The following is a 13,152-nucleotide window of genomic DNA, read 5'->3' on the forward strand; positions in this document are numbered from 1 at the left end:
TCATTTTCATCATATAGATTAATCGTGTTCAATTAGGTTAGATCATTTTTGTTTAATGCTTGAGATTAAGGACAATGGTCTAAGAACCTAAACAACTTATATCAAAATTAAACTAAGTGAAATAAGTATCATCTCATTGGGGATGATAAAGGGTACCTATAACTTATATTTACCAACAAAAATATCTACAAATGGGTAGAATAAATCTATGCTTATTGGGGATGGATACGTGGCATATGTTTATCTATAATTTTAACAAACACGATTGTGGATACAAATACTCTAGTACTCCTCCTTTGCATATTGTATGCATTAATTTAATTAAAATATATTATATATGTGAATAATCATATATATATATATATATATATATATATATATATATGTTATTAATTCTAATTTAATGACAAGCACATGAAACTTTAATTTTCTTCCACAAACATAATGTCAAACAATTTTACTGTCACATGCTTAAACAATTGTTACAGATAAAATGTGTTTTCCTTTTTACCGTCAAACATATAAACTTTTTGTCAACATATCCATGATGTCAATAGAAAACTGTTATGTTAAAATTATCCATAATGTTAATATTTTATAATAATATAAATTTCACACAAACAACCTTGTGTAGTGTTAGTTTAACTTTCATACCAATTTATACATTGAAATAACTACAAATACATTGGAAGGATAAAAATTTATTGTAGTAATTTCTTAACTAGTATTTTTTTAAAAATCTATTGACTTTATAATATAAATAAAGAACGAGTAGTGGGTGTGGATATGAATATATGGATATCCAACATGTATGAGGATGAAACCAAAAGTTGTTATCCACTTGGGTATGAGAGAATGTGCAAGTATTTTTTTTAAAAATGTGTATAGAGATTGATACTATAGTATTTGTTATGAAGGTAATATTTAAGATCCTTTGATATCTTAAGTTAAAGTTACTTATTTTTAGTAACATTGACTTAAAATTAAGTGTTATAGATCCCATTTGGGCTTGTCACATGGCCCAAGGTCCCTAACAATACATAACTACTTCACCTGTCAATCTAGTACTACTTAAGACATTTCATGCCTACATGTAAAAGGCTAAGTTTATTTTACTCATCTCTATATACTCTTTGACTTTAGCATCAAAGTATTTTGCGTAGGTAATTACAGGTCCCACACCTCGTTAGAGGTTATCATCACTTATTCTTTGTGCATCCACCATTGTTAATATTTGAACAACTCCTTAGATAGAGATCATATCATTATCCATCCAAACAAGGGGTGACAAATATTTGCACATACATACAAGTAGGGGTTGGTATATGAGCTGGTTCGGCTTGTGAAACCCCCATTTTAGATTGCCAAATAAGCTCGATTTATGAAGTAAATAAGCTTTTTTTCAAGGTCTGTGTCCAACCTGCAAAAGCCCATGAGTAAGCAGACCGATTTGCGCACCAAATTAGTAATTTGAAAAAAATATTTTAAAAAAGTGAAAAATGTATAAAAAAATTTAAAAAATATTTTTTAAGCTAAAATCTAGCATACTACAATATACTAATATTTTAAACATAAAAAATTAATAATAACCTAAATTAAAGATCATAATCTTAACATGACAAATTAAAAATACTTGAACATTAGATTTAGGCGTGTAAAATGAGTAATCCACTAATAAAATCCACCAATTCTATGAACTTAACGGGTCAGATTCAAAAACTCTTACGATTTCGACTTTTAAAAAAATAGGCCCATTATTCATAACATTTGCGGGCTTAACAAACGGATCAACGAATCTATATTCGTACACGTAGACCCAAGTACGAGTAAATTTTATAGCAAATCGAATTAGATAGTCAAATTAAAACTCATGAGTAATTTAGACAACTTTTTTTCATCTACCTGTTTATTAACACTCATGAATATCTGTTTACACAAATACAAATTACTTTTATGGTTAGACTAAATTATAATTTTGGTTTAATTTATTTTTTTATTTACGATTTTTAGTTCTCACATTTTAAAAAATATGTAATTTTGATTCCATCGACAATTCTGCATATACTTTATTTTTTATTTTGGTCTCTAATTAAATCTTAGACTCAATAAATTCATTTAAGGTACTATCAAAAATTCATTAAATTAATTACAACATAAAAAATAAAAATAAATTTATATAAAATTGTAGATTTTCTATTATGTAGGAACTAAAATCACATAAAAAATAAGGGAAGGATGAAGAAATAAAAATAAAGTAAAATTACAATTTAGTCTTATGTTCATAAGAGAGTAAAAAAGGTATTCAATTACTCTTGATTTAAGAGGAAAAAATTTAATGCTTATTAAAGTGCAATACTCCAAAGTTAAAAGGAAGTTTCTATTCATTCAATAGAGATATTTAATGACTTTTAAATTGTCAATAAAATGTATGAGTACCCATTATATATTACCAATATATTTTAAAAAACTAAAATTCAAGTATAAAAGATAATATATTCTAAAATTTAAATGAACATTAGATTATATATTTTTCCGTTTAGACAATGTACTATAATTTTTTTAAAAATAATAGAGTACCTTTCAATTTCATATATTATTAATAAATGTTAGTCAATTAATCATAAAATTTCTTAGAAAATATCACTTTTCTTTTATTGTTCAATTAAGATACCTAATGACACTTATCTTTTTTATGCGTTTAAATCAAATTCAAATACCAAAAAATTACAACAATTCATGCATATTGCTCAATGATTCTTAATGATAATAAATTTTGTATTTTAGCAATTTAGCACCTATAATGTTTGAATATATTTTATATATTATCAATATTTTTAACAAAACAAAAAAAATATAATATTAAAAGCAATGTGCTCTTTTAATTTATTAATTATTTAATTGTTATAATTTAAAATAAAAAACTCGTGTGAATGGAACTAGATAAAAATAATTTAAATTTTTTATAGTATTAAGAAACTTTTTCCCCAATATTTTCAATTTGAGGAAAAAACATGGATAACATTACATAAAGATAAATTTAAATTTTATATTGATAATAAATTTTATAATTTTTATAATTTTTTTACATTTTATATTTTAGTATATATTGTGTACAAACAAATGTGATAAATTAAATGCATGAAACAAACACAAATTGTGAGGCCATCATAATTTAAAGTTATTAAAGGAATAAGAGGAAATGAACAAAATACAATTAATACTTTACCCTTTTTTGTAGCTCTGAGGAACACACTTTAAGTAAAATTAATAATAAGAAGACAATCTTTCATAATCACACCTTACGTCATTAAGGTGGCCAATGTTCCACATTTGTAGCTATATAAATGATACATCTTTCAACCATTTATTCATTGCCATCAAAATACAAGTGTATCCTAGGAAGTTTCTTGAGATAGAATTTCGCTTTACAAAATGAAGAAAGTGTTTATAGCAATTTTTCCTCTACTAGTTGTATTTGTTCTCACAGTTACAGCTTCAGAACCAGAGCCACCAGTTACACCTTCAGGACCACCAAAGGCAGGGCCACCAAGGGCACCAGTTACAGCTTCAGAATCAGAGCCACCAGTTACACCTTCAGGACCACCAAAGGCAGGGCCACCAAGGGCACTAGTTACAGCTTCAGAACCAGAGCCACCAGTTACACCTTCAAGACCACCAAAGGCAGGGCCACCAAGGGCACCAGTTACAGCTTCGGGACCACCAAGGGCACCGATTACAACTTCGGGACCACCAAAGGCAGGGCCGCCAAGAACACCGATTATAACTTCAGGGCCACCAAGAGCACCAATTACAACTTCAGGATGAAAACTTTATTAAGCTCATGATTAAGGCAAAGGAGAAAGTAGTATAATAAAAAGGATGGGTGCTTTGAAGTTGCTTTATTCCAAAAAAAAACTTGTCTAATATATGTGAAACAAACATTTGATGTTGCAAATAATAATTAATGAAACAAATTTAGGTGTTCTTGTGCAATCATTTTCATCACATAGATTAATTGTATTCAATTAGGTTAGATCATTTTTGTTTAGTGCTTGAGATTAAGGACAACGATCTAAGAACCTAACAACTATTATCAAAATAAAATTAAGTGAAATAAGTTATCATCTCATTAGGGACAATAAAGGGTACCTAGACCTTATATTTACCAACAAAAATACCTATAAATGAGTAGAATAAATCTATGCTTATTGAGGATGGATACCTGAGATATGTTTATCTATAATTTTTTAATAAACATGATTGTGGATACAAATACTTTAGTACTTCTTCCTTAAGTATTGTATGCATATTATATATATATATATATATATATATATATATGTTATTGATTCTAATTCAATGACAAGCGCATGGAACCATGATTTCCTTCCACCGTAATGTCGAACAATTTTACCGTGACGTGCTTAAACAAATGTTACAGATAAATCGTGTTTTCCTTTTTACCGTCAAGCATGTAAACTTTTTGTGAAGATATCTGTAATGTCAATATAAAGCTATGTTAAGTTAAAACTATCCATAATGTTAATATTTTATAATAATAGAAATTTCACACAAATAGCCTTGTGTAGTGTTAGTTTAACTTTCATACCCATTTATACATTGAAATAACTACAAATACATTGGAAGGATAAAAATTTATTGTAGTAATTTCTTAACTAGTATTTTTCTAATAATTTGTTGACTTTATAGTATAAATAAAGAACGGGTAGTAAGTGTGGATATAATTATATGGATATCCAACGTGTATGAATGAGGATGAAGCCAAAAGTTGCTATTCAGTTGGGTATACGAGCATGTGTAAGTATTTTTTTAAAAATGTGTATGGAAACAGACAATATAATATTTGTTACGAAGGTAATATTTAAGATCGCTTTATATCTCAAGTCAACATTACTTATTGTTAACAACATTAACTTAAAGACAACTATTATGGATCTCATTCGGGTGTGTTACATGGTCCAGACCCCTAACAATACATAATTACTTCACCGTTAATCTTCTACTACATAAGACATTTCATGCCTACAAGTAAAACGCTAAGTTTATTTTCCACATCTCCATACGCTCTTTGACTCTAGCATTAGAATTCTTTGTGCATCCACCAATGTTGATATTTCACCAACTAGATTGAGATCACAATATCATAATTTTACCATGACAAATTAACAATACTTATATATTAGATTTAGGCAAGTTAAATGAGTAATCTGTGAATAAATTAAGTCCACCAAATCTATGAATTAATATGCCGGATTATTCAGAAACTCGTAAGATTTAGACTTTAAAAAAAAACAAGCCCATTATCCATAAAATTTGAGGCTCAATAGATTGATGAACCAAGTTTGAGTAAATTTGATAACAAATTGAATTGGATAGTCAAATTTATTACCAAGATGGAAATGGATATCAATGTACCCATGTACTGCTTATATAGATGAAATTGCTTAAATACCTTTACAAATATATATCCATGTGACCATGTCTATTTTATTAACTTTTCAATTTTAATTTGTCTCTATTAACTTTTTTTGAAAGACATCGGTAACTAGTACTAATTATCATTCATGTTCAATCTTCCACCTTCCCACAATTTCACATTAAGCAAGGCAAAACAAGAATAATTAAGAAAGGGAAGAGAAATATGCAAATACCTATTATATAATTTTATGTGGTCCTCCATCTGATTTCATTTATTATTATATACACAACTTTACAGCAGATTCTTTTTCTGAGTTGGAGGACACTGCACAACAGAACCATACCATTACTACCAGTTTAATGCTTTCACCAACTAAGTACTACAGAGTACTAGAAACAAAACAAAACAAATCAAGTGCTCTTATAACTTTAGAGTCCTTTTACCTTGGTTCTGATCCAGTCATATATCCCCCACGTTCGTTCGTTCATTCTTCGGTTTCTCCGAATCTGATTGCTGATTTGGGAAAATGCTCCTGGGATTCTCAACGTTAGCGTTGTTGGTGTGTTTCTCATGTTGTTGGTTATTAGTGTTGGGCGAGGGTGAAACGGCGTCGTGTTCGAACATAGTGGCGTTGGGGCACCGCACCGACAACATATCCATAACGGAGTTTGGGGGCGTGGGTGATGGACGCACCCTCAACACCAAGGCCTTCAGAGAGGCCATATATAGGGTTCAGCACTTGCCACGAGAAGGAGGCACGCTCCTTTATGTGCCTCCCGGGGTGTACTTAACGGAGCCCTTTAACCTCACCAGCCACATGACGCTGTATCTCGCTGCCGGTGCCGTTATCATGGCCACCCAGGTAAACAATCTCACCCCAAATCATTTTTTATCCTTTAGTGGATAAAGAAAAGAATTAAAAGAAATTATTATACCAATAAGATATAGTTTAGTTTGATTTAATAAAGTATGAGAGTTTCTCGTAAATCTTTCGTTATTTGTCTGATTCTTCTGAATTAAAAAAAACAATGTTTATTAAATTGTTAGCATGAAAATTATTTAAATATTTTTTTTTGAGTAATTAGAATGAAGATTCTTTTACCAATGTCTTTTAATACTCGTTTGCGAAATCACTACTCAAAATACGAACTGTTGAATACTTTTTAATTCCTTGTACAACAAACATTATTATTTTTATTCAATGTAGCACTTTTTAGTTTTTATGCTATATATAATTAAATATTTTCTATTTTTTTTATCTCTAACTTGTTACCAATCTCTAAATTTTAGTATTAAATTCTTAACTAAAATCAACTTATTATGTATTATAAAAGGAAATAATTTAATGAGATTTAACTCTTCTAGTGTGTGTTTTGTAAAAAAAAAAAAAAACTCTTCTAGTGTGCGTGAAAGTAAAGTAAGTAATTTTAATTGTTATTAAGAAAAGTAATAGTTAATATTTTAATAAATATAAATATATGATTTATTATGTATTGTACATCACATCAATCGTTAATTCTCTTGTTAACAGTTAAAATTACTCACTTTATACTGTAAAATAAATTTATTAGAGAAGTCAATGGAATTTTATGCAAAATGCAAGCAAAAGATTGTCATGTCGGAAAAGGTTATTACTAGCGTGCTTAATTATTTTTTGTTTGCACTTTCCCCCGTAAGTGGACAGTGTGCATATTTGAGCATTATGCAACAAAGCCAATCTTATCTTGTCTGCGTATTTTATCAATACGTATTTTTTTTGTGTGTGAATTTTATCAATACGTATATAATAAAGTAGTATTTGCAATCTTGAGTTAAAAATGAAATAAAATCTTTTATGGTACTTTTCTAAGACAAACGAGTTTGTAATTGTTTAAAAAATAATGAAATTTTCTTTAAAAATTGTCATTTTATTAATACTTAATTTTGTCTATACCATTTTTTCCTAAAGCTACTTTCAAATTCATTTTTATGCTAATTTTTCTCCCCAAAACAGAAATTCATACTATTAAATTAGATACACTATATTGCGGGTGATTTACTCTTTTAGTCTACTCTTAAAAAAAATGACATGACACTTGTCACTTTTCACCTTTTTTAATTCCAATTATTTTGAATTAATTATGAGCCTATTCTTTACAATTCTATTTTTTTTTTGTCTCTTTTAGTATTTTTTAGATTTTTTATGAATTAATTATATGTATCCTGTATTTGCTGATATATTTGTACGGAATGCTTGCTAATTATAAAATTATATTAATGACATGGATTAAGTTTGATGTTGTACGTAACGTTTTGATTGGCTTAGTTAAGTTTGCATAAGGTTTTCCCCCTATAGAAACCTTGCTATGCAAAATAATGTTCGCAAACTCTTCACCGACTACCAAATATAACGAGGAGAATAGAGGAAAAAGAGAGAAAGGAACATTAAAGACTACATGTGAAATTGTACATCCGATGTTCCCGTGCATAAAAAAAGAAGATGTTACAATTAAAAGCTTATGGTTATACTAATGAATTGAGTCCATATATGTACGTGTTTATCCGTATGGTTGGTGGTATGGAGTATGCACTACAGATGATTGTAATGGATCGTGGGAAACATATAATCTCCATGATCTATGGTGGGTCCATGCTGAAAGGATAGAAAGTTTTTTGTGGGGGGTGGGGGGGTCTAGTCTTCATCAATGCATGGCACTATGTGCATGACATTTATGGCTTTAGCCAATAATTTATATGGCAGCTTGGATTTCTGACAATTACTGTCTTTTTCTTTGATAATCAAGTGGAAGTGGGGTACTCCCTTATTCTTCTGGCATTAAACCATGTTACTATAGTTCGTGTGGTTAAACAACACAAACTGAGATGATGATGATGATTGTATCTATGCTAAATTGATTTATTTTGGATATCATAGTGAAAAATGGTGCCATATGAATGCAGAACTCTTCATTCTTTATCCTTGTTATTCCCAAAAACAATGAATTCATCGCCAGGTAGTTATCTACATAAAAAATTACAATAAATTCATATCCGAATAACATTTTCATGGTATGCTCAATTAAAACTAAACACCTTTGTTTCTTCCTTCTTAAACAGTTTATTGTTTAAAGAGAAAAAAGGAAACAAAACATAAGTTTCAGATGAACAAGGACTCCACTTTCTAATTAATTCCCTTCATTGATTGATTCATTAGGATTCATTGAATTGGCCTTTGATTGCACCCTTGCCATCTTATGGAAGAGGAAGGGAACGGCCTGGAGGAAGGTATATGAGTTTTATCCATGGTGATGGAGTTCAGGATGTGGTAATCACAGGTGGGTATCGTATGTTTCCTATTTTTTAGGACATCTGAATCTGATTTTGTGGTTTGTACCAGACCACATAGTATCTAAAATATGATGATACTATGATAATGTTTATAAACATATTTAATTAAAGGTGCGTTTGATGCACCTAAGGGTGCAGCACATGACAAATACTTGAATTACAAGACAATTTTTTGTCTGTATATTGTTTGGTGGATGATGGACAAAGGATAAAAACTTTACAATATCTGTGCATGTTTTATTTATTCAAAGCTTTATACTGCATAGTGCATATTCATAATTGAGTGGAAATCTTTGGTCCTGCGAGTTTCTCTATTATGGCTACAGGATTTTGTGTCCAAACTATACCCTTTCTCTCTCACACAATTCATATTTTCATAGGTGAAAATGGGACAATAGATGGGCAAGGAGATGCGTGGTGGAATAAGTGGAGGCAGGGAACTCTTCAGTTTACCAGACCAAACCTAGTTGAATTTGTGAATTCTAGAGATATTATTATTTCAAATGTAATCTTTAAGAATTCTCCCTTTTGGAACATACACCCGGTTTACTGCAGGTATAGGTCAATTTAGGTCATGAGAAGTTTATAAAGTGTATTCATGGCGTTCCTTGTGTCCTTTTTTATTTATTGTTTGGTAACATTGTTTTACCATAATGTTTGTGGGAAAATATTTATAGTCAAATTTGTACCAATTCTTTATAAACTTGTTACTTTGTTTCTTGAAACTAACTAGATCTCATTCTGAAATCTGATTGCATATTGTCTTAACTTCTTTGCAGCAACGTTGTTGTTCGATATGTCACGATTTTGGCTCCTCGTGACTCTCCAAATACTGATGGCATTGATCCGGGTAAGTAGTAACTGCTTTCAAAATATAGAAATGCTAGCAACACATTTTTTTAAATTTATTGAAAATTAAAAATTTTGTGAGACTCACTTCTTATTTAATAAGTTTTACTTATAATTTTATAATTTCAATAAATTTCAACTGATAATAGAGTTTATAAGAATGACTGTTAGAGAGTACACCTCTTCTAAATATGACATATCTTGTGCAAATAGTGAAATAGATACAACCAATTGAAATAGTCAAAACACTATGCTAAGTTTCTAACTGATCTCATTTTATTGTTGTAAGCAATGCATTTTGGTTATAGTAATTCTTCCCTTCTAAGACCAGTGTGTCTTGTTTCATTTCGGAGACAAACTGCACTCAAATATAGTCACTGACATGAGATTTGATAAGTACTCTCAAGTTCTGTATTTATGTTTCTTTCCTTCCTAGTTAATAAACCAACACTTAAATACTGTAGTTTAAGGGCAAAACCCACAGGCATCTGATGGTTGAAATATTATGGCACCATTTTGTTGGTATGACAAGTAAAAGAACCCTAGTATATCCATTCCTACAAATATCAATTCATTTATGCAGATTCAAGTTCAAATGTGTGCATAGAGGATTCATACATATCTACTGGAGATGATCTTGTGGCTGTGAAGAGTGGATGGGATGAATATGGGATTGCTTATGGCCGTCCTAGCTCTGACATCACGATCCGGCGCATAACTGGATCGTCTCCATTTGCTGGGATTGCTATTGGCAGTGAAACCTCTGGTGGGGTGGAGAATGTACTTGCTGAGCACATCAACCTTTACAACATGGGAATTGGTATCCACATTAAGACCAACACTGGCAGGGGTGGATTTATAAAGAATATAACCATGTCTCATGTGTATATGGAGGAAGCAAGGAAGGGAATAAGGATCTCAGGTGATGTTGGGGACCACCCTGATGACAAATTTGATGCCAATGCTCTCCCACTTGTGAAGGGTGTCACAATTAAGAATGTTTGGGGTATGAAGGTTTTGCAGGCTGGTTTGATACAAGGGTTGAGAAATTCACCTTTCACTGATATTTGCCTATATGATATCAACCTTCATGGAGTGACGGGACCTAGAACTCCACCTTGGAAGTGTTCTGATGTGTCTGGATTTGCTCATCAAGTTAGCCCTTGGCCATGTTCTGAGCTTAGCAGCAACCAGCAGGGATCATGTGCCAATTACTCCTGAGATTATGGGAATATATTTCCACTTTTCAAGCATTGACATGGGCAACCAAGGGCTTCTTTAGTTGATTTATCATAATGTAAGGCAATGAATTACTATGAAATGCAAAATGAAGACTTGTTGGCTTTAAAACTGAGTAGAATTGGTTTTGACAGAAATAATTTTGAATTACTGAATGTAATTGAGATGTATGTCTAAATTAGTTTCAGTCATAGATTTTACATTAACACGTGTCACAATGAAAATAATGAATTTTGGGTTTAAATAAATATGCCCTAAATTTATTCATTTCGTTGAGCATTATGTTAAGTAATTTTTATACTGTTATTGTATATTTTTTTTTTCTTTAGAAAAACATAAGTGGATTTTTTTTTTAAATCCAGTTGATTAGAGACAAACAACTGATCAATTACGTGAATTCCAAAAGTTTACCCAGATGATTAAGGAGGTTATACTAATCAATTATGGTCATTCAAATATTAATTTAGATATGCTTAGCATTTAGCAAAAACAATATAAATGTAGATACAAGAGTAACATATACAAAGAAGTACTGCTATAGAAAAGCGGAGGAAATATAAGAGATGTGAAAGAGACTAAGACAAATCATTACAAGAACACGAGACTAAACTAGACAACGTGTCCAAAAACCAATCTAAGGAAATATAACATCAAATATTCAAATGGGGTAAGTTTTCTTTTCTCTTATAAAACAACTCTAATAAAGTTTATTTATCTTTAAGCTTAGGGCATAGATTTTACTTTTTCTTCTTTTAGAATCCCAATCCTTGGAAGAACAACCAAAACAAAGGAAAATCCTAAACAGTTGAACTTGGAGTGAGAGATTAAAGGCATAAGAAACCAAACACTAGTGCTCAGTTTGGATTAAAAATAAAATAGGAAGAAAAAACAAGACAGATAAAAATAAGAATGATGCAAAAAAAGAAATGGATAAAAAAAATGAATTGTTTGGATTAGGGATGACATTAGAAAGAGATTGATACATGTAAACGTGTAGTAGTCCTCGTCACCAATTCTATTGAGTAAAAATCCATCTCATACTCTCTATACCCAAAATTTGTATCAATATTTGTGGGAGTGCATGGATACTTACAAAGACTTTTTAAAAAAAAAAAATTGACAAATGTGCTAATCGATAATTTATTTAAAATGATTAAAATCCATAAATACCCCAATCAAAATACTTCAATTTAGAAGCTAAAATATTTCAATCTAATAAGTCCTAACAAAAGATTGAGAAAAAAAATACTTCAACCTAAAATACTTTAATTATTATTTTTTAATTTCTAATACCAACTTTCAATGAATAGGAAGTTGAGAAAAATTAAATTTTTAATCGAGATTGGTAATTAATTAACTTTCTTAGTTAATATGAATTATTTTTTTTTATATTTAAGACCAGAGTACTATCTAGTAATAAATTACCATGCATGATAAATTTTTTATTTTTCATAATAATTATTTAAAAAAATATATCTTTAGTGATGTCCAATTAATTAAGTTTTTTTTTTCCAAAAAAATATAGACTATGAAATGGAATAATGTATACTCATAATTTAAGAGTATGGATGATGCAACGAAATTGAAGTAAGGATAATTTTTTTAGAATAATATATATTTTCACAAAAATTAAAATGATTTTATATTTATAAAGTTGCATTATTTGAAAATCAAAAAATAATTTCAACTAATGAAAAATGTTAGCAATATACTTTCTTATTGATTAAAATTTATTAAAAATTATAATTTTTTGTGGCTCTTAATTCTCATTTAATGAAACTCTCTTCAAATTATATAATTTTAAATAAAATAAATGAGTTATAAAGAATATGTTAAAAAATATGTTATTGACATAAAAAAAATTGTGTTGATCCTATTCTTCTATTCTTTTAATTAAGATAATATATTTAATGTATCTCTATAAAAAAATATTCATTTAATTACTCTTAATTTAAGAATAAAACAATTTAATGCTTATTAAGCTACACTACTCCAAAGTTAAATTCATTTAATTTAGATATTTAATGACTTTTAATGAGAGTGACTCCTTATCATTGAGTTTGTGGTGAGGAAGAAAATGGAAAGAATGGAAGTGAATAGGTAGAAAAGAAAAGCAGAAAAATAAAAAAGAAATAAAGTGTGAATTGAGATATTTTTTTTTTAATAACATATATATATATATATATATATATGATTATTCACGTATATAATATATTTTAATTAAATTAATACATACAATATGTAAGGGAGGAGTATTAGACTATTTGTATCCACAATCCTGTTTGTTAAAAAATTAT

General features: G+C 29.4%; 2 protein-coding genes and 1 long non-coding RNA gene across 3 annotated transcripts; 2 read left to right on the plus strand and 1 right to left on the minus strand.

Annotated features, from left to right (window-relative positions):
• The first annotated feature begins 3,370 nt into the window (after positions 1-3,370).
• LOC100816159 (uncharacterized) lies at positions 3,371-3,993 on the plus strand. The gene has a single exon (NM_001252864.2). It carries the CDS (start codon positions 3,433-3,435, stop codon positions 3,823-3,825), a length of 393 nt encoding a protein of 130 aa, NP_001239793.1. The 5' UTR covers positions 3,371-3,432; the 3' UTR covers positions 3,826-3,993.
• Positions 3,994-5,675: 1,682 nt separating this feature from the next.
• On the minus strand, positions 5,676-6,026 carry LOC112999303 (uncharacterized). The gene is made up of 2 exons (XR_003264432.2): positions 5,884-6,026; positions 5,676-5,764 (listed from the first exon to the last, which is right to left on the minus strand). It is a non-coding gene; the product is annotated as an uncharacterized lncRNA (long non-coding RNA).
• On the plus strand, positions 5,967-11,122 carry LOC100818820 (probable polygalacturonase). Its single transcript, XM_003545319.5, has 5 exons — positions 5,967-6,302; positions 8,634-8,754; positions 9,148-9,322; positions 9,547-9,617; positions 10,200-11,122. The coding sequence occupies exons 1-5, from the start codon at positions 5,967-5,969 to the stop codon at positions 10,835-10,837; spliced, it is 1,341 nt and encodes a 446-aa protein (XP_003545367.1). The 3' UTR covers positions 10,838-11,122.
• Positions 11,123-13,152: the final 2,030 nt, after the last annotated feature.

This window comes from Glycine max, chromosome 14 (genome assembly GCF_000004515.6).
Source record: "Glycine max cultivar Williams 82 chromosome 14, Glycine_max_v4.0, whole genome shotgun sequence".
NCBI lineage: Eukaryota > Viridiplantae > Streptophyta > Magnoliopsida > Fabales > Fabaceae > Glycine > Glycine max.